Genomic DNA, 22,459 nt, shown 5'->3' on the forward strand with positions numbered 1-22,459 from the left:
TGGATTTTCTTGATTGGGCAAGAATCAGAAAATACATACAAATGGAGTTTAAGCCTTTTTTAACTCCTATGCTAGAGTAGTTTAACTTGAATAAGAGTTAATATCACTCAAGTAAATAATAATTTTCTTAGGGTGAATTTGGATGAACGGTGCGTTTATTTACAATTAGTGTAAAAATAACGGTGATATTAGATTATAATACATATATAATGTAAGTGAAAAATATTTATTAAAAGTTTATATAAAAATAAGATGAAGATTTGATTGAAATGGTTAAATTATATGTTTAAAAGAAATATGATATCTTAAGTTCAAATCTTACTATATTTAGATTTTTATTGATTTTATATAAACATTCTCATAATAATGTAACTTAATTTTTTAAAGGCATGTCTTTTAGTCATTTCACATTTAATTTGATATTTAATTGACTTGTGATATCGATTCAATTAGAAATAAATATAATCTATATCTATAATATATATTAAAGCACAAGTTTGGGAAAATTTTTACATTGATTAGTATAATTTTGTTGTTTATTATATTACCGAATTTTCTATTTTAAGAATTTTAATTTTAATAAAATATTTGGGAAAATAAATTTAATTTTAATAAAATATTTGGAAAAATAAATTTACTTGATAAGATAAATAGACTTTTATTACATGAATTTATATCAATATTATTATAAAAAGTCTAATTGAATTGGTGTCGTCTTTTAATCGAGTATCAACTCAGTTGTTAAGTTCTTAAAAGGTCGATTTTAACAAAGCAATAATTATTACTTTTAGGACATTATTGTTTTTTTCGTACAAAATCTATATATATATATAAAACAAGATTTGAACCTAAAAAAGATTTTATAACATTCACCTCTAACTTAACCATTTCAACTAAAGTCATATTTAATTTTTATATAAATTTTTAATAAATTTATTATATCATTGTTTTTATCTACATAGTGGGTGTGTAATAATCTAGTAATAAATTAAATAAGTTTAATTCTATGTTAAATGATATTATATTTAAATTATTATATTTTCATTAACAAAAAAGTAAAAATAAATTATATTACCTTTTTCAAAATTGCAAATTTTAATTATTTATATTATTTATAAAACATTTTATTAAGTTGTTGTCACCCATCAATCAGGTCCTAACTTAGTTAGAGAAGTTATTTTAATGTTCCTTCGCGTTTAAAATAAATTATATTATTTGAGAGTATTTTAATCTTTTTAGCTAAAAACAATAATAATATGCATATGATAAAATTTGAATCCATGTCAATTGGGTTAGCAAAACCTTAAATTTACCACTTATCTAAGGTTTTATTTTAATAAATTTATACATATTAATTTTTTTATTCACACTTAATTACCTCCATCAATTGTATATATATACTATTAATAAAATCTCTGATTAAGTTGGTGTCACAGGTTAACCTTAGGAAATTATAAAAATATCCTTCCGTAATTAAAATAAGTCATATTATTTTAGGGTATTTTAGTCTTTTTATTTTAACAAAAACCAAGAAAATATCATATGGTGGGATTTGAACCCGTGCCAATTGTAGGAAAATCTTAAATTTATCACTCAACAAAAGTTTTAATTTAATGTTTTTTATACATATTTTAATATGCACAAATTATTATAATTATTATGATTAATTAGTTTCAAACCATATGTTTCATTATTTATTGGATGTTATTCTTAAACACATATTTGTGTTCTAAATTCATGGTTTCCATGCGCATACATGTGTGACAAGATTTCTAGTATTAATAATATTGTTGATTGAGATGGTGTCACAAATTAACTTGATACCAACTTAGGATTAATGACAACACCATGATAACTAACTGTATTAATATAGTAATTTTAATCTGATGCATTTATGTATTTAAACTTTATTTAACTTATAATTTAATCTAATTTTTTTATTTTAATATCGTACATATTATAGCTCTAATTTATATGATAAGTATTGTTTTGATAAACATATATAATAATTAACATTATATTTCTTATATAAAATTTTATAAATAATACATTGACATAACCTTTAGTATATTGCAATTATATTAACTATAGTTTATTTGCGAACTATTACTCCATATATGCTTTAATAATAATTATTTTTTATTAGTATTATATTTAGGGATTCAACTTGTATTTAATATATTTATAAACAACTTCTTTCCTACTATATCAATAATAATTTTTAAATAAACTTAAAAAAATTAACTTTTAACATAAAATGTTATCTCTCACTAAATTTATGTATATAAAGATTAAGTTAAACTATTTTTTATTTTAATTTCATACATATTACATATGTGTTATTATTATTAGTTTCAAATTTTATGTTGGAAATGTGCTCATATTGTAGTAAATATGTAACTATTTTCTATATATTTGAACGATGAAAAAATAAAGTTAATTTTACATTTCACTGATATATCTTTTGTGCTTCTATCTTTTATATTTTGCATGCATAGCAAAATTGTGACAAACAAATATTAGCTAATCGATTGTCTAAGTTCAAACTAATGATAAGTGGCACTCTAAGAATGTTTAGATTGCAAGAAAAGTAACTTACTTTAGTAGATAATCTAAACGAATCTGTAATCTCCTAAAAGAATCAAAGTCAACATTTGATTCAAATATTTAGAAGAATTATTATGTCATCTACAATTTCAATTGTGGAGATAGCTAGTTTTAGTTTTCGGAGCAATTAACTCCACAAGTAGAGTCATAGATGTACTCATTAGAAAAATGATATATTGGATTAGACCCAAGTTTAATTAATTTTGAATCTGTTTTGAATTAATTCACTTATGAACATGTCGAAACCATTTTTAATTTGAAAAACGAGGATCGACTTTAAAACAAAAATGGAGTCGCCACCAATCATTTATTGTTTAGGTGTGATCAGGTCACCTTGTGATCGATCATTTTAATAAAGCATTTTGGTTTATTAAAACAACATTTTTTTTCTACGAAAAACTAGAAAACGGGTTTGGGAGTCGGTTACGCACGAGGAAGGATTAGCACCCTCGCAACACCCTAAATTGGTACCGTATTGATCAATTAATGTCCTAATGTTGAAATTTCGGAAAAACAAACGCAATTCCTTTAAGACGTTTAAATATCTTGAACTGGATATTGAGATTCTCTTGCTCAGAAAGAATAAAATATCATATCCAGTATGATAGGATACAACATTTTGAACCCTCGATACAAAATCATCTCATAATTTCCAAAACTCATGTATTTGAAATTTGACAAGGATATTTGGCTATTTGGCCAAACGAAAAATTGAAACCCTACACGATTGGACACGATTTGTCGAATTTTCAGATACGAAATACTGTCTCATTTTAATTTAAGAAAACATGGATGAAATTTCAAAAGGATATTCTGTATTTTAGTCGAATGAAAAAATCGAAACCCAGCACGATTGGGCACGATCTCTCAAACTCCCAAACACAAAATATTGCCTTGTTTTAATTTAAGAAAACTTGGACGAAATTTCACAAGGATATTCCATATTTCAGTTGAATGAAAAAAAGTCGAAACCCAGCACGATTGGGCACGATCTCTTAAACTTCCAAACACGAAATATTTCCTTATGTGGAGAGGGTTCAAGTTAACAATTATGAAAACCGAGTCAAGATATACTTGTTTGATTTGTTTGGAGATAAAGGACAATTGATATTGAGTGAATATGAGAATTATAATCATGATGCAATGACAAGAAATAAAATATAATCACATGCATGAAACAATAAAATATGAAAACAATATGAAAACAAAATATGAAAACTAGAAACCAATATAGCACCGAACAATTTAAAAAAACCTATGAAAAAATATGCAAAGGAATAACACATACTAGAACTCGAAATAATTTATATATACATAAAAACTGATAATATATGAACGATTATTTAAATATATAATATGTAAGAAGAAATTCGAAATAAATAATATATAACATAATTTCAAATAAAACAAATTAATTTAACTAATTATATATATACATATATATATGAAAATGAAAACTTAATGTAAATAATGTATATACAAAGATATTAAAGTATTTAAAATAAATAAAATATACAATTTAAAATAGGATCCTTAAAAGAAAACTAACTTATACATAAATAAATTTAAAAGGAAAGAAAAAAATAAATATATACATAAATAGATTTAAAAGAAAAATATTTACATAAAATAATATGAAATTGATAGTGTGTACTTAGGATATAAAAAATATATATATATATAAGTCACGTATATGTATATACAATAGTATTAAATTAAATATCATATAAAAATATAGAAATATATATAAAAGAGGATTTTAAAATAAATAAATTGTAAAATAAAACAATTTTAAAAATATATATATGAATGAAAGTATAAACTAACAAACTAGAATAATGCAAAATCAATAAAGTATGTTAAAACAACCTCTAAAAGATGAATAATAAATCAATTAAAAAAATAAAAGAATTACAAAGAATAAAAAGGTAAACTGAAATAACAAATACACAATTGAAATAAAAATAAAATCAAAAGGACAAATTTGAAAATAAATAAAGTGATAAAACAGAATTAAGGATTTTAAAAAATGCGCGTAAATAAAAGGGGATATTAAATGTAAATAACCCAACTTCCCAAAACGCTGTGCTTCAATGCGAACTAAAATGCAATTGACACGAAATTCCTGTGGAAATTTTGTAATAAATAAAAATAAATAAAAAATAAACAGGACTTAAATAAACAACAGCGCAAACGAGGAGGATTAACCACGCAAATTACCCACTTTAAGCTAGGATGCACAAACCCCTACCCGTTTTACCCAAATAGCACCGTTTCATTATACATAAAACACTAAGCCATCTTGTTTGCCAAACTTATTTGCGCCAGATTTGATAAAGTCTAAAAAGGTTTTCATTCTTCACTGCTCTTGTGCTGATCAGTTCTTCCCCACCATTGATTCATCACCATAATCGGCAGATGACATCAAATTCGACTTTATTTGGAGTCGTATCCTTCTAACCCTCATCTAACTTCGATTTCAACGAAGCAGACAAGGATTCAAAGGCCATTAAAAGGTAAGTCCCCTTTCTTTTTTTATTTTTTTTATTTTAAAATCAGTTTGTAAAAAACGAAAAAGCAAAAAAAAATCACAAATATGAAACGAAAATCCTAGGGAAAAGAATTGAAAAAACAACCTCTTAAATCTTGGATCCGGTTTCTTTTCGATTGCTATGGATTTTTGTGTATGTTCTCTGCTATTAGATTCAAAAAAACAAAAAAACCCTCCCCTTTACACTCGGTTTGATTCGGTTTTATAATCGAATGGAAAAAAACAAAAAAGAACTTCTTTGCTGCTCTTTTTGCGCTTGTTTGCAGGTGCGTGGTGGACGTGGGCTCTGACATGGAGGCACGAGTGGCGCGGCGCACGGAGCGAAAGGCAGCGCGACGTACGGCGCTTGGGGTTGGCTTGCGGCGCTAGGGTTGCTGAAATCGTTTTAGATTTGAGGGCCAATTGGGCCATGTTGTAAATGGGTATTAGAATTGGGTTTGTATTAGGCTTGTATTGGGCTTTATTTTAGTTTTTATGTTGGGTATGTAATTTGGACTTTGTTTTTTTTATTTGGTCTGCTTTTGTTTTGGTTTTGGTATTGTTCTGGGCCCTGGGCGAAATGGGCCGTCTACAGCTTCCCCTCTTTGCTCATTGTCGTGTAACGAGAATTGAGCAAAGACCTTAAAAGAGTCATTTTGCCCGTTCTTGTCATATCTTGACCTCTTTATGCTCATCTTCTTCAAGTAGCCCCACTCCACCTCACTGCATCTTCAGGGATATAGGAATTGTGCTTTCAATCCACTCCACGTCCTTAACCTGCTCCATTGCGACTTCTGGAATATAAGATTTGCAATTTTCAGTCTGTCACCCTACTGCTTAGGAGGTTAAGGCTCGTATCTTCAAACTGCTCTCTTGCTACCTCAGAGAGATAAGACCGGTGGCTAAAATCTACTCCATAGTCGAGACATGGAGATAAGACTCTCCATTTTTGATCTGCTCCATAGCCGATACATGGAGATAAGATTTGTAATTTACAGCCTGTAACCTTACTGTTTAGGGGGTTAAGGCTCGTATCTTTAACCTGCTCTCTTGTTACCTTAGAGAGATAAGGCTGGTGGCTAAAATCTGCTCCATAGCCGATACATTGAGATAAGACTCGCCATTTTTTATTTGCTCCATAGCCGATACATGGTGATAAATTCTGTAATTTGCAGCCTGTTACCCTACTGCTTAGGGGGTTAAGGCTCGCTGTCTTCGATCTGCTCCATTACTGTTTAGGGAAAATCTGTATTTTCCAGCCTGTTACCCTACTACTTAGGGGGTTAAGGCTTGCGAATTCACCGATGCCACTGTACTGTTCTCTGAGGAACATGATCTGTAAAATCGGTTTCCTGTATCTATACTTATGCCAAATAATTAGGATGCTATGATTGCAATGAATCAAATGCTCTTAACTAGATGTAATGCGTATGTCAAATAATTAGGATGTTATGATTGAAATGAATCAAATGCCCCTAACTAGATGTATCATGAATGACATTTGTATGAATGCAGATTGTCGTGAGAATTCCCTTTTTAACGTTTAGGCTATTATTGCTCGCTGTTTGTCATTGATGTATTTCTTCTCGTTCAACTAATATCTTTAACAGACATCTGAAGCAATAGTCTTAACTTAAACTTTTTACTTCTCAAGTAACTCTAACCCTCAAGCTTGGTGGGTTCTGAATAATTGATCTGTTTCGAGTTCTTGCACTACTTAGAAGCTTCTAGAGTAATATGCAGAACTCCTTTTATAAAAGTGTTATTAGTCCATTAACCAAATTTTTCAATAGGAAATGCTTGAAAAAGATTATCAAAATGGACAATATGAAACTTTATTGAGAGCGAAGCTCGAGGTAGAAAACTAATCATGATAACAAATTTCGCTAAGGTACAAAAAAAATGTATAAGATGGAAAATAGGTGCCCCAGATATCGCAGCATGAGCTTCACTATTCGAACTGTTCGAAAACCATTAGGAGCCAGATATGTGTTTAGGAGGCCCGAGGTATTTCGTTGATACCCCAAGATGTAATGTTCCTCCTTCTTGTTAATTTTGGTAGAACAAGGCCGCAACATGCCCCATCTTTGATCACAATTTGAGCTGCCCTTTTCCGAGTTTTCAACTCAAAACCCCTTTGGTCTCAAAGCACCCTTTGCGGGTTTTCGCCTTGACCTCTTCTTTTTCAGGTGAAGTACTTCTTGACCGAATCTGAATTTACCGGGTTGGGAAGGCTTTTACCATCTATTTCTGCTAATATCAATGCCTCTCCAGAAAAAGCCTTCTTCACTACATAAGGTCCTTCCTAGTTTGACATCCATTTCCCTCTGAAATTTTTTTGCATAGGAAGAATCTTTTTTAATACCAAGTCCCCTTCCTGGAATACTCTTGGGCGAACTTTTTTGTTGTAAGCTTGCATCATTCGCTTCTGGTACATTTGACCATGACGGATAGCCTTCAGCCTTTTTTCTTCAATCAAGTTCAGCTGATCGTACCGGGATTGGACCCATTCTACTTCATCTAGCTTCAATTCAAATAAAACTCGGAGATAAGGAATCTCGACTTCAATAGGCAAAACTGCCTCCATCCCATAAACTAACGAGAAATATGTTGCCCCAGTAGAAGTACTGACCGACGTTCGATAGGCATAGAGAGCAAATGGTAGCTTTTCATGCCAATCCTTGTAGGTCTCAGCCATTTTTCCCACGATCCTCTTTATATTTTTATTAGCCGCCTCAACTGCATATGTAATTCATGTGCTTTGATATAAGTGAAAGCTTATGCTTTAAAGATGATTGAGCCAATAATCGACTAGTTAGGTACATGACTTGTGTACGGGTCTTGTGTACAAAATTAGGTCGATGGTCCAACTGGTAGCTAGACCGGATCGATTGGGTCGTCACTTATTGAAACCAAATCGGCCAGGCCCATTTGGGCAAAGCGAAAACGATTCAGGGTGCCAGGAGGAAGTTGTGCAGACGATGGCATCGCCAAGCACAGAGACTGCGACAATGGCGACCCGACAGCCGTTGAATTGTCAACGGCGACGGTTCTTGGCGGTAGAGTAGTGGAAAAATCATACTCCTAGTGGGACTCTACCAAGTAATTTGATTTCAAATTAACTTTTCTAAAGAGAATATTGTTTTAATAAATTTAATATTTTATCTAGATAGTATTTTATAAATTTAATATTGATATGAGATATTAAATTTAATTTAATAGTTATCTTGATAATATTTTATTAATTTAATATTAATGTAATTAATTCTAATCCTAGTTAAATTCTCTCTAAACTCTCCCTATATAAAGATAACTTCGGTTATTATTCTCAAACATTTGAACCTCCATCCCATAAACTAACGAGAAATATGTTGCCCCAGTAGAAGTACTGACCGACGTTCGATAGGCATAGAGAGCAAATGGTAGCTTTTCATGCCAATCCTTGTAGGTCTCAGCCATTTTTCCCACGATCCTCTTTATATTTTTATTAGCCGCCTCAACTGCATATGTAATTCATGTGCTTTGATATAAGTGAAAGCTTATGCTTTAAAGATGATTGAGCCAATAATCGACTAGTTAGGTACATGACTTGTGTACGGGTCTTGTGTACGAAATTAGGTCGATGGTCCAACTGGTAGCTAGACCGGATCGATTGGGTCGTCACTTATTGAAACCAAATCGGCCAGGCCCATTTGGGCAAAGCGAAAACGATTCAGGGTGCCAGGAGGAAGTTGTGCAGACGATGGCATCGCCAAGCACAGAGACTGCGACAATGGCGACCCGACAGCCGTTGAATTGTCAACGGCGACGGTTCTTGGCGGTAGAGTAGTGGAAAAATCATACTCCTAGTGGGACTCTACCAAGTAATTTGATTTCAAATTAACTTTTCTAAAGAGAATATTGTTTTAATAAATTTAATATTTTATCTAGATAGTATTTTATAAATTTAATATTGATATGAGATATTAAATTTAATTTAATAGTTATCTTGATAATATTTTATTAATTTAATATTAATGTAATTAATTCTAATCCTAGTTAAATTCTCTCTAAACTCTCCCTATATAAAGATAACTTCGGTTATTATTCTCAAACATTTGAATTTAAGAAAAGTTGTAGAGAGATTTTTTTAAATAAATTATTTCAGAAAATTTTTAGAGATATTCTTGTTATTTATAACTTGATCTCAAAAGTTTAAAGAAATTACAAAATTGCCTCACTGGTAATTTTGTGAATTTTTTTTTAATTCAAAATAAGTCCATACTCCGCAAACATGAGCTTGAGGATAGCGGAGAAGACTACTCCGTCGAAATGTTCATCCTAGACGAATTATAAAGATACTATTTTGATTAAGTGTTTATTACTTTAGATAACACAACCAAGTTCTTATTTTGAATTTTTTTTAAAACTTTAGTTTTTCCTTAAACCTATTTTTTGCTAACTTTTTCGAACGTAATTTTTCCAATACCTTACATTTCATTATTTATTATATGTTATTTTTAAACACATCTATGATCTAAATGCATGATTTCCACATGCATATGAGTGCGATGGAATTCTAGTATTATATAGAGAGGAATTCACGTATATCTGTATAAATTTTTTAGTTTTACACCTTTTAGAAAAGAACAATTAAAACTTGATAAATACAAAAATAACCATATTTGTTAATAGGGTTAATGTACTATTTACCCCCAAAGTTACACCCAATTATCACTTTGATAACTATTTTTTTATCAATTTGGTATCTAAAGTTTTCAAACGTCAAACACGTTACCCTAACCATTACAAATAATAATAATAATAATAATACAATGGATCGTTGGAAGCGTGCCACGTCACCTAATTTTATGTTTTTTAAATAAATACAAATTTGTGAAATATTGTTAACATATAATAACCAATTTTTAATATTCCAAGATTAATTTACTCTTTTATTTATTTTACAAAGACTAGTTTACTTATTTTTTGAACTTAAAAGACAATAAAATCCGACTCCTAATGCAATATCTCCATAATACTTTAATGGACAAGTCATTTTTTATATTCTGCAATTTAAAATAATGAGATATCACATGGATGTTTGATGAATAGTGAGAATCATGTAAAGGACCAACATTACATCAATCAACTTCTTCTTCTACTCTTTCAATCATTGTTGAACCTACAAACATGGGTCCCGAAATGGATTTTATTTTTCTGAAAGAAACTCCATACCTGAAAATGGAGCATGAATAAATGAATACATGATTTTCAATTTTCAACAGCTAAAAGAGGATATCCATTTATATATCGAATATTTGTTATATAAATCCAGCTGCAGTTCCAATCATAAGTAGTAGCGTATAGTGCAACAGAGAATGTATTTAGTTAGTTCAACTCTGAAAAATCAGAATCCACCATTAAAATGATCCACAAAACCAACACAGATCTCTTCTACTTTGTTTAATATATTGGTATAGTTCCATACCCAGATCAACAATGATTAGATTTACACAAATCTCATTGAAATGTGTCCCAGGTACATGTATATTATTTACGAACAAGAAAATAAATTCATTCAACAAAAGAGATGGGTAGAGTTGAAATTCATAAAAGTTTTAAGTTAGGAAAACAAAGATCATAATCAAAGCCATTATTTATCTTTGACCATTTGTATATCTCGACCATTAGAATTCGCTTATTATGTTGAGGTGGATATGGCTTGTTTTCATGATGTGGAAGATCGACAAATGTATAAATCAATTACATCACTAAAGCACAATAAAAAAAAGCTACGAAAAACCATAAAACTCCTAAAAAAAAAAAGAGAAAACATCCTTCTTCACTATCAAAAGCATCAAATCTACGTTGGAGGTGGCATGAATCATCTAACTCATGAAAGTTTCTTCCTTCATGGGTTTTTGAACCAAAGAGGAAAAATAGTGGGAAAAATCCACTTTCACACAAGTAAAAGGTAAAGAAAGAGAGCATACTTTTTACACTAGAGCGTGTGACTATACGATCATTTTTAAAAGATAATATGAAATAAATTTTAAGTTGAAACTATATTTAACAATTTCATCTCTACTTTATATATTACCCAGAGCAACTTTCGTATTGGGTGATCAAGCAAATGTATTACCCTAAGTACTTTTGATCAAGCAAAAGAATTTAGTGATACCAATGGAGGTAAACACATATCGGCTACTTTATATATTGTAACGTGCAGGTTTGGTTTAACTTTTCGGAGTCACTGCATATCGGCTACGCAGGTCTTCGTGCCCACTTGTCAAAAACATATATTTCGTTACTACACAACATTTCTCGAAACCAAATCTTGGATTCAAAGACGACAACCCCTCCCTCCCCACTTACAAAAAAAAAAATGAAAATTGATTCATAATCATTGGTAATAAAATAAGCAAACGATAAATTCTCTGTTCTTTCGTAGTGTTGCTGGCTAATTAGATAATTGTAGCAAAAGTTCATGAGAATCCACCATAAATCCCAAGTTCAAACTCCCTGCCAGTTGAATTCTTTTCTTTTTCCAAATTAAAAACATGAATTCCCCTAAATAAGAAAGGAGAAGCATTGGCAGGCATAGTTCTAGAAATTGGTTCACTGCAACACAGACATACGCAGCCGGAAAATATGCAAAACTGTTTCACCAATGAACATAATAAATGAATCATGGATGTTCCTGTACTAAAAGTCAAACTCCATTTTGCTCCCTTTACTAAAAAATGGACACTTAGTCCCTTTACATTAAATCAATGAGTAAACTCGTCCTTTCTGTTAAAAATTCATCTATTTATACTATTAAAAAACTGAAGTAACTGACGAATGAACCAAATAATTACACATGACATGCCCAATCTTAAACAGTAAAAATGAACAAAATTTTTAACAAAAATGATCAATTCGCTTTTGGATCTAACCTACAAGGATTAATTTATCCATTTTTTTAGTAGCGCGTAAAATGCAATTAGACTTCTTTTACCTAGTAAATATTGGCGTAAAACGAAAGTGCACAAAAGATGACGTGAAGCCATCATCAGACAAGGGGGCAAAGCATTTCCTTTTGCTAAATTCGATGTTAACATATTATAGATAAGACCAAGTCTGTACTTGTACAACGTACAAAAATGTCACTCAACATACATCATTAGGAAACAAAAATCGCCTACTTCACAGGAGAAAAAAATTGCAATCTCTTTTATCGACTTGAGAATCTGGAATTTTCAATCTTGGTCACATACAAAACAACGACCACAAAAATTGAAGGGAAGATTTCAAAATTTTAGCAAGCTTCAACAGAAGAACAATTCCTTACCGAAGCAATCACCAGAAGCAATATACCTTCATCTACATGGACTTTCAGCCCACCACTCCCCACTACCTGTGCTAGCACATATTTTGCAGTACACTTGTAATTATAAGCAATTAATGTATAAGACTAAAGTAGGCAAAAAAGTTAACATCAAAAGGTTCTTATACAAGATGCAAGAAAAGCAAATAGATGAACATAAACTAAAACAGGTATTATGTTTTATGCATAACTCATCAATACCACCAACAGTTCACAAGTTTGATTACTCTAACAGAGGATGTAAAACTTATTTAGGAGAAGAAGACTTCAACACTGATAAAAGATTAGCAGTACTCATGGTGAGCACAAGAATTGGTCAATGAATTACCTGACAAGAAGAAATCTCCTAATACAATTAGTAATTTGAAGCAATCATCACCATCATTCTGTGATTCTACGCTTTTTGGACATTTTAATATGATTATCGTAGCTCATGGGAGTTGCTCCCTCATCAACAGCTTTATCCCCAAGCCATTCTCTATCTCTACTCTTCATAGAACTCCTATAGGATTATACAACATTTAAATTAAAACTTTCGCAAGTTGAAATACAGAAAGGTTGCTATTTAAAACTTTTGAGTTTACTACAAGACCTATCAAATTCTGAATCTTCCTCCAAATGTCTATCCAACCAACGAATGCTTCCTGTGTGAGCTGATATCAGAGATCCAATGATATGAAGTATTTCCTCATCAAAACTGCAATAAAAGAATCAGTGTAAAAAACCATGTGATGAACATGTCATTAACCACCGCACCTTCCCTTTCTCCGAGGGAAAAATAAAAACACAAGAAATCAGAACTTCAAATAAGTTGTAAATCTCCAATACATATCAACTTGACTTGATGAACCACAATGAAGCATTATTGAGTGGAAAGGCATGCAGAACCAAGGTATAAAGAAGCAACAAGATTATATGATCCACTGGTTCGTAATGGATTAAAAATTAAACAAAGGAAATCACAAAAGTACGAGGCAAGATATCAATAGGCATAATGAAAATCTAGATTATAAATATATATTATCAATGAGCAGGGCAAATAAACTTCTCCGCAATCTCAATTTACAATTTTAGATGGTAGAAGAAAATAACCCTAGTAACCATAACGAATACCATTTCTCTCCAGCTTACAATTAACAGGATAGTAACCAGAACAGTACAACAATGAAAAACATATTCCATTCCTAAAATTAAAAGGATAGTTTCTTTTGAAAGGAAATTGTCACCTCTTGACTAAAAATCGGATCATGGTTCCAACCTTTATGACATGTCGCTTGTGAGATTTGCTGGCAAATAGTTCCTCTTTGTCTTTCTATGATACAATAAGACACTAAAGTTACTACAGTAATACATGTAGTCTCTTGCCATATACACATACCCAACACACAAAGAAAATAAAAAAATTAAGAACAAGGTAGAAAAGTGTTACGGTTCTATATTTAAATTCTCCACGAATGTTTTCAGCTGTTATGATGGCAGACGAGAAACCGAGAACAATAACATGAATAGATTCTTGAGAAAGCTTCACTACCTTCCCCTCTGAATGTGGCAAAGAAAATTAGTTTAGACAACATCTTAGGCATGCAGATCCATAAATACATACTGGCAGTGTGATATCCACTACAAGAAAAAAAAAGAAAAACTAAATAAATAACCTGAAATATCATGAAAAAATGGTACCTAAGAGCATATCTGGCTTTGGTGAAAAAAGTAGGAGATTTGCTTTTAGTCTAAGACCAAAATAAGGATGAACACCAGAAAGAATTTTCGCCTGTTTATCCAGAATATTGACATCATAGGCCAATAAAACACCATCAAATGTTTCATTAAACCTGCAAGAACAGAATCACTTCATATTATAACAGGACAAAAGGAAGCAAATATTCACACATCATTTCATTCTTATAATCAACATTACAAGTGAAGTGCATCATTACAAAACCTATTGATTTAGTATTGATCCCAACGGAGTCAAAAGAATCACGCTACTAGATCCAGACATTGCAGTTAAATTCAGCCTGTTTAAAAGCTTATATTCTCAACAGTAATAAACTTCTCCATTTGTTTAAAAAGAGCCACAGTATCATTAGCTTCATCATCAGAAGTTAAATTTTCAGCTAAACTAGAAAACAGACCAAACTAAATTAAGGTATACTTTATTTAAATCAAAAGCAATATCAACACAAAACAGCTTTTGGTGAAGAAAAAATAATAAACAAAAACAGGAGTTTTGAGTTATATGAAAAATTAAATTTAAGTGAAAGTAAAAGAACTAACTTGAATAGCAAAGAGCCAAGCTCACGGAGAATCGACTGGGACACGTTCCTACTCTTTGATGGGTGTAAATACATCAACAAATTAGCATCTGCTACGCTTAATCCTTCCATTTGAAGCTGCAGTAAATATCCAAAATTAATAGCAAGTCAGAGTTTCAAATAGCGGTGATGCAGCCGCTAATTCACAGTGGCGACCGCAAATCCGCTATTGACACTAAACTGATAGCTTTAAAAAAATTCTCCTTCTCAATGAAGTAAACAGACGGAATAACGAGCAGTAGGATAGAAAACAAAAAATAAAATATAGCAGCAGAGACAGAGATCAGATAATTAAAAATCTCTTTACTCAAAATCTTCAAATTAGGTTTAGGGTTTGAAAAACTACCTTAATAAATTTCCTAGTCTGTTGGAAACTTGAACGCGACAAGAGAAAGAGGAGGCTGGGACAGAATGGTGGTGAGAGGCTTGTCTGGCGGCGGGATAGTTAACGAGACAAGAGTTAGTTCGAAATTTTTGAAGGAATTTTTAAAATATATATATATACACAAATATGTGCCATTAGAGTCACTGATCATAAATAAGTTAGTTTCATACTCATAAAAATATATATATATTCTGGAACGAACTGTTCTTGATGTACCTAAAGTACTGCAAATAAGGTCCCAAAAATGACAATAAAACATCAAAAAATGTTGAACCTAAAGTAGTGTTTTTAATGTGGAACAAACATATAAGTGTCTACATATCAAACATTTAATACAACTGGTCTCGCATTATAAATTCAGTAAACTCTTTGCTTTACATTTAAAGGAATAATCACTGCAACATCTGGTCTCCAACAATATATTCAATCTCCATACAACCCATCCAAACCTCCAAAAAACCAAATTTACATGCATATACAATCTCATAGTGCATTGCATATAATTTGATATCAACAACAGATTCGGACAGCTGAACTTAATGAAGAAAATCAGCACAAATGACAGTGCATTGGATAGTAAATTTGACACTTTACTCTCAATTAACTTAGTAGCATAACATATGTTACAATTACAGTTTGATTTATTCAACTTTAAAACAGGGGCCAAGTTTAACATTTAACCACTAATATTTTATTTGCCTTTAACACCAAAGCAGCAGACCGGTAATACAAGTCGCATGCTGAAACAAAATACACTCAGCAGTCAACCTGTGCATATACTTCTCACATTTACATCTCTTCTAACAGCAACATTTCGGTAAAATAAAAATAAAAATCAGCATGTATTTTTAACTCCTAAATTTATAATTTTAACAGTCCATTTGCCGAACCACACCTGCATGAAATATTTATATTTCAAACATAATAATTTTACACGTTAACTTTGAAGAACTTACTAAAATTTCTCCAAGCTGAGCTATCTAGCCGATCGACTTGCTCCTTCCCCTTTCTCGCCAATGCTTCCTCCCACCTATTTAGCTACAAACCAAACCATATTTACAAGGTAAGAACAATACAAAAACCGTGCATGGCTTTGCATGCAAGGGATAACTTCACATAACCGATGCATGCATTAAAAGAATTCAAGAAGTAGCATTTTCCTTAGCCATCACCAGCCATTCGGCCAAAATTAGCTCAACTCCATGAATTTTCCGATGCCAAACACTTAACCGGTCCTGTATGTCCGGTTAGAACCGAAAGACATGTATGAATGTTACCATCCCTACGCCAAACACATATAGTTTTATCAGCTGAGCCACTAAACACCAAATTCCCAGCTCCTTCAAGACAAAGAACAGCTAATTTATGTCCTTTAAGTACACCACCATGCGCTAATCCTTTCTCAAGTTCCCAAAAATTAACAAGGCCATCACTGGAACCACAATATAAAACCGAACCAGGTGCATCAATTGCTAATGATGTAACAGCACATTCTTGTTGTAACAATGTTTGGTTCAAACTATGTTTCGTCCCTTTAAGTTGTTGTTCCCTTTTCCATACTTTAACCGTCCCGTCGGCCGAACCGGTGAAAACCATCTCCCTGCTGGACCTCGATACTACTGAATTCACCGTGTCGTCGTGTGCGTTAACCGATTCGAGACATTTATAATCAGAAATCCTCCATACTTTAAATGTTCTATCCCATGAAGCTGAATAAAGAAGACCATGTTCTTCATTTAAACTCAAACATGACACAGCATCTGAATGCTTGATCCATAAAGATCTTTTGCGTTTCACTTCAATGTAATTACTTGGTTTAATTGAACTTTTGAGGATTTCTTTCAAAGATGGTAATGTACCAGCTCGTTTATGAACACCAGGGTTCTTAACAGATACTTTCCATACACGAATTTTACCATCTTGATGACCAGTAAAAATCTTTGCACCTGATATAACAATGGTTTTTAACCAATCCACTATTTGATTTGAAACCCAAACATCTCCAAAACCCCGAAAAGAGAGAGAAGCACAACAATCTAAGATTACCAATGTCAGCATGCTAAAGTCTAGGGTTCAAAAGAACAACTAAATGAGAGTACCTTGATTTGTTGGACTCGCAAAAGCTAGCCTTCAGTCGGGTTTGATTTCGACATGAAATCCCTTAATTTTCCGCTTGCTGCAAAAATAAAACAGAAGTGTAACCCACATAAAAAATAATAGAAATGAAATCGAAATGAAACAAGGAGCTTCGGGTTTGATTAGAAATCGAAATGAAATGAAACCTGTCGAACCAAAAGAGAAAGGGAGACGGCAAATGGGTTTGATTTGGGGAAAATTTAGGGTTTAGGGGAAATTTTGATTTGGGGAAAATAAGGGTTTCGGGTTTGTATTGGGGTGAAATGGATGAAACAAAAACGGCGCCGTTTTGTTAAACATAATGACGTCACTAAATATTTCCCTTTTGTCCCTCCACTTCTTTTATTTCGAATTTACCCCAGATATCTTGTTTTAATTCGATTTAGTCCTTTTTGTTATTATTATTATTATTATTACCCTACTGTTATTATTATTATTTTTATTACTATTTTCTTTTTATTATCACTATCATTATTAGCATATTATTATCATTATCTTTGTTAGTATTTTTCTTATTAACAACATATTATTATTATTATTACTAATGTATTTTTTTATTAGTATTATATTTTCATTATTACGTTATTCAAAATGAATAAATATTATTACTATTATTATTATCGTTACTATTATATTATTAGCAAATTATTATTTTCTTTTTTTTATTATCCTTATTAACACATTTTTACTTTTGTCATTATTATTATTATTTTACTATTTATATATTACTTATTTATTTATCGGTTTACTATTAAGTTTCTTTTTTTATTTATTCTTATTATTCTTATTTATTTTCATTTTTATCTTTTTATTATTTTTACCTATTATTTTCCTTTTAAGTTACATAGCTTGTTTGTTTTATTTCTTTTATTTTTGTCATTCATACTACTCATTTATTATTATTTCGTGATGCTTGTTACTAGAGGTGTGCATGGGCCGGGCTACCCGGCCCGACCCTTAGGCCTGCCCGAAAAATGAGAGGGTTCGAGTAAAAATATAGGCCCGAAATATGGGTTTGGGCAAAAAAAGAAGCCCGTTTAGAAAATGGGTCGGGCTCGGGTAAAATTTTTTTGGCCGGGTCCGGCCCGGCCCGGCCCGAATTATATACTAAATATATATTTTTTATTTTTAATCATATTTACATTTTAATTTTAATTTTAATATAAACATTTTTTATTATATTTTCAATTTGTCTATTGTTTTAAGAATTGTTTTAGTATATTTTTTATTTGTTTCTTGTTTTAATATTTGTTTTTAATGTATTTGATGATTTAATATATTTTAAATTTTTTATTTAATGAAATAAGTTAAAAAAATTAATATGGGCCGGGTCGAGCCAGGCTCAGGCTTAACAATTTTATTCTGGGTCGGGCTTGGACAAATTTTTAGGCCCATTTTCAGGACGGGCCTAAAATTTTGTCTAGGCCCGACCCGAACCCGGCCCAGCCCATGCACACCTCTACTTGTTTCTATCATGATTTATTTCTTTTTGTTTTTACAAATTTGTGTTATATTATCCTTTATCCGACAAAAATAATTCTTTCATAAAAGCAATATTTCGTATTTGAAAATTCGAGAAAATTGTGCCTTAATTTACTGGGTTTCGACTTTTCTCATTTAACCTAAATAACGGAATATTCTTTTAAAATTGCAATACGAGTTTTGAATAAAATGCTTATTCTCGGAGATTTAAGGTGTTGTGCCCTAACTTACTAGATATGACATATTGTTACCTCGAGATAATATTTTTTTTGTAAATAAAGGCAATATTCAATATTTAGAAGTTCGAAAAATCGTGCCTTAACTTATTGGATTTCGATTTTTCTCGCTACCCTAAATAACTGAATATCCTTTTAAAAAAGGTTAAAATACACGAATTTTAAATAAAATGCAAGCTCGAACTCAAAGTTTCAAAATAAGCAAAAGGTAAATTCTCTGTTCTTTCTTACTGTTGCTGTCTAATTAGATAATTGTAGCAAAAGTTCATGAGAATCCACCATAAATCCCAAGTTCAAACTCCCTGCCAGTTGAATTCTTTTCTTTTTCCAAATTAAAAACACGAATTCCCCTAAATAAGAAGGGAGAAGCATTGGCTGGCATAGTTCTAGAAATTGGTTCGCTGCAACACAGACATAGGCAGCCAGAAAATACGCAAAACTATTTCACCAATGAAGATAATAAATGTATCATGGATGTTCCTATACTAAAAGTTAAACTCCATTTTGCTCCCTTTACTAAAAAATAGACACTTAGTCCCTTTACGTTAAATCAATAAGTAAACTAGTCCTTTCTGTTATAAATTCATCTATTTATACTATTAAAAAACTGAAGGAACTGACGAAAGAACCAAATAGTTACACTTGACATGCCCAATTCTAAATAGTAAAAATGAAAAAAAAATTAACAGAAATGACCAGTTTACTTTTGGATCTAACCTACAGGGATTAATTTATCAATTTTTTTCTTTTGAATCTAACTTACAAGGATTAATTTATCAATTTTTTTAGTGGCGCGTAAAATGCAATTCGACTACTTTTACCTAGTAAACATTGGCATGAATCGAAAGTGCACAAAAGATGACGTGAAGCCATCATGAGACAAGGGGACAAAGCATTTCCTTTTGCTAAATTCGATGTTAACATATTATAGATAAGACCAAGTCTGTACTTGTACAACGTACAAAAATGTCACTCAACATACATCATTAGGAAACAAAAATTGCCTACTTCACAGGAGAAAAAAATTGCAATCTCTTTTATCGACTTGGGAATCTGGAATTTTCAATTTTGGTCACGTACAAAACAACGACCACAAAAAATGAAGGGAAGATTTCAAAATTTTAGCAAGCTTCAACAGAAGAACAATTCCTTACCGAAGCAATCACCAGAAGCAATATACCTTCATCTACATGGACCTTCAGCCCACCACTCCCCACTACCTGTGCTAGCACATATTTTGCAATACACTTGTAATTATAAGCGATTAATGTATAAGACTAAAGTAGGCAAAAAAATTAACATCAAAAGGCTCTTATACAAGATGCAAGAAAAGCAAATAGATGAACATAAACTAAAACAGGTATTATGTTTTATGCATAACTCATCAATACTACCAACAGTTCACAAGTTTGATTACTCTAACAAAGGATATAAAACTTATTTAGGAGAAGAAGACTTCAACACTGATAAAAGATTAGCAGTACTCATGGTGAGCACAAGAATTGGTCAATGAATTACCTGGCAACAAGAAATCTCCTAATATAATTAGTAATTTGAAGCAATCATCACCATCATTTTGTGATTCTACGCTTTTTGGACATTTTAATATGATTATCGTAGCTCATGGAAGTTGCTCCCTCATCAACAATTTTATCCCCAAGCCATTCTCTATCTCCACTCTTCGTAGAACTCCTATAGGATTATACAACATTTAAATTAAAACTTTCGCCAGTTGAAATACAGAAAGGTTGCTATATAAAACTTTTGAGTTTACTAAAAGACCTATCAAATTCTGAATCTTCCTCCAAATGTCTATCCAACCAACGAATGCTTCCTGCGTGAGTTGATATCAGAGATCCAATGATATGAAGTATTTCCTCATCAAAACTGCAATAAAAGAATCAGTGTAAAAAACCATGTGATGAACATGTCATTAACCACCGCACATTCCCTTTCTCCGAGGGAAAAATAAAACACATGAAATCAGAACTTCAAATAAGTTGTAAATCTCGAATACATATCAACTTGACTTGATGAACCACAATGAAGCATTATTGAGTGGAAAAGCATGCAGAACCGAGGGATAAAGAAGCAACAAGATTATATGATCCACTGGTTCGTAATGGATTAAAAATTAAACAAAGGAAATCACAAAAGTACGGAGGCAAGATATCAATAGGCATAATGAAAATCTAGATTATAAATATATATATTATCAATGAGTAGGGCAAATAAACTTCTCCGCAATCTCAATTTACAATTTTAGATGGTAGAAGAAAATAACCCTAGTAACCATAAAGAATACCATTTCTCTCCAGCTTACAATTAACTATTGATGGTAACCAGAACAGTACAACAATGAAAAACATATTCCATTCCTAAAATTAAAAAGATAGTTTCTTTTGAAAGGAAATTGTCACCTCTTGACTAAAAATCGGGTCATGGTTCCAACCTTTATGACATGGTTCCATTCTTATTTGCTGGCAAATACTTTAGACGGATGAAGTATGTATTAGCAGATTCACTAATATATATATTTACGCATGTATCACATTACAAAAATAAAAATTTAAATACTTATACCTAATAAAACATGTATCTCATTACAATAATAGTTATTTTTCAAATAACATATTGTTTTATAATTTTATTTCTTATTTAATATTTTAATTTAATTTTAATAATGTATACTTTATCCGGATGAAGTATGTATTAGCAGATTCACTAATATGATTATATAATAGTTATTTTTCAAATAACATATTGTTTTATAATTTTATTTCTTATTTAATATTTTTATTTAATTTTAATAATGCATACTTTATCTGGATGAAGTATGCATTAGCAGATTCACTAATATGATTATATAATAGTTATTTTCCAAATAACATATTGTTTTATAATTTTATTTCTTATTTAATATTTTAATTTAAGTTTAATAATGCATACTTTAGCCTGAAAAAGAGTGTATTAGCAGATTCACTAATATGATTATATATATTTACGAATGTATCATATTACAAAAACAAAATTTAAATACTTATACCTAATAAAACATGTATCTCATTACAATAATATTTATTTTCCAAATAATATATTGTTTTATAATTTTATTTCTTATTTAATATTTTAATTTAATTTTAATAATGCATACTTTATCTGGATGAAGTATGTATTAGCAGATTCACTAATATGATTATCTAATAGTTATTTTCCAAACAACATATTGTTTTATAATTTTATTTCTTATTTAATATTTTAATTATTGCTAAACGAATTAATTACGTATAAAGAAAAGTATGTACTTATTTATAGGCCAAGCCCTCTCCATCTAATGGTTACAAACAATACAAATGTAGAATCAAATTTTTTATTTTTAAATACGCTATACAAGTAAATACAATCCTAGAGAATTCT

At 30.9% G+C, this 22,459-nt stretch overlaps 2 protein-coding genes and 1 long non-coding RNA gene across 7 annotated transcripts; 1 reads left to right on the plus strand and 2 right to left on the minus strand.

Annotated features, from left to right (window-relative positions):
• The first annotated feature begins 4,753 nt into the window (after positions 1 to 4,753).
• LOC107955496 (uncharacterized) lies at positions 4,754 to 5,809 on the plus strand. Its single transcript, XR_001699991.2, has 2 exons — positions 4,754 to 5,123; positions 5,425 to 5,809. It is a non-coding gene; the product is annotated as an uncharacterized lncRNA (long non-coding RNA).
• Positions 5,810 to 12,193: 6,384 nt separating this feature from the next.
• Positions 12,194 to 17,600, minus strand: LOC107955495 (uncharacterized). Of its 5 annotated transcripts, XR_001699989.2 has the most exons (11): positions 17,471 to 17,600; positions 17,288 to 17,364; positions 16,145 to 16,226; positions 15,150 to 15,233; positions 14,766 to 14,881; positions 14,169 to 14,320; positions 13,918 to 14,027; positions 13,715 to 13,800; positions 13,081 to 13,185; positions 12,817 to 12,990; positions 12,194 to 12,518 (listed from the first exon to the last, which is right to left on the minus strand). XR_001699989.2 is itself a non-coding variant. In XM_016891285.2 (10 exons), exons 5-10 carry the CDS (start codon positions 14,873 to 14,875, stop codon positions 12,870 to 12,872), a joined length of 684 nt encoding a protein of 227 aa, XP_016746774.1. In that variant the 5' UTR covers positions 14,876 to 14,881; positions 15,150 to 15,233; positions 16,145 to 16,226; positions 17,288 to 17,364; positions 17,471 to 17,600; the 3' UTR covers positions 12,194 to 12,869. The 5 variants fall into 5 exon arrangements, 2 of the variants coding, with proteins under 2 accessions (XP_016746774.1, XP_040972686.1); XR_001699990.2 differs by lacking the exon at positions 15,150 to 15,233; XR_005929937.1 differs by lacking the exon at positions 15,150 to 15,233 and having other exon boundaries at positions 16,130 to 16,226.
• On the minus strand, positions 16,383 to 17,246 carry LOC121203768 (protein JINGUBANG-like). Its single transcript, XM_041074221.1, has one exon. It carries the CDS (start codon positions 17,244 to 17,246, stop codon positions 16,383 to 16,385), a length of 864 nt encoding a protein of 287 aa, XP_040930155.1.
• Positions 17,601 to 22,459: the final 4,859 nt, after the last annotated feature.

This window comes from Gossypium hirsutum, chromosome A07, assembly GCF_007990345.1.
Source record: "Gossypium hirsutum isolate 1008001.06 chromosome A07, Gossypium_hirsutum_v2.1, whole genome shotgun sequence".
NCBI lineage: Eukaryota > Viridiplantae > Streptophyta > Magnoliopsida > Malvales > Malvaceae > Gossypium > Gossypium hirsutum.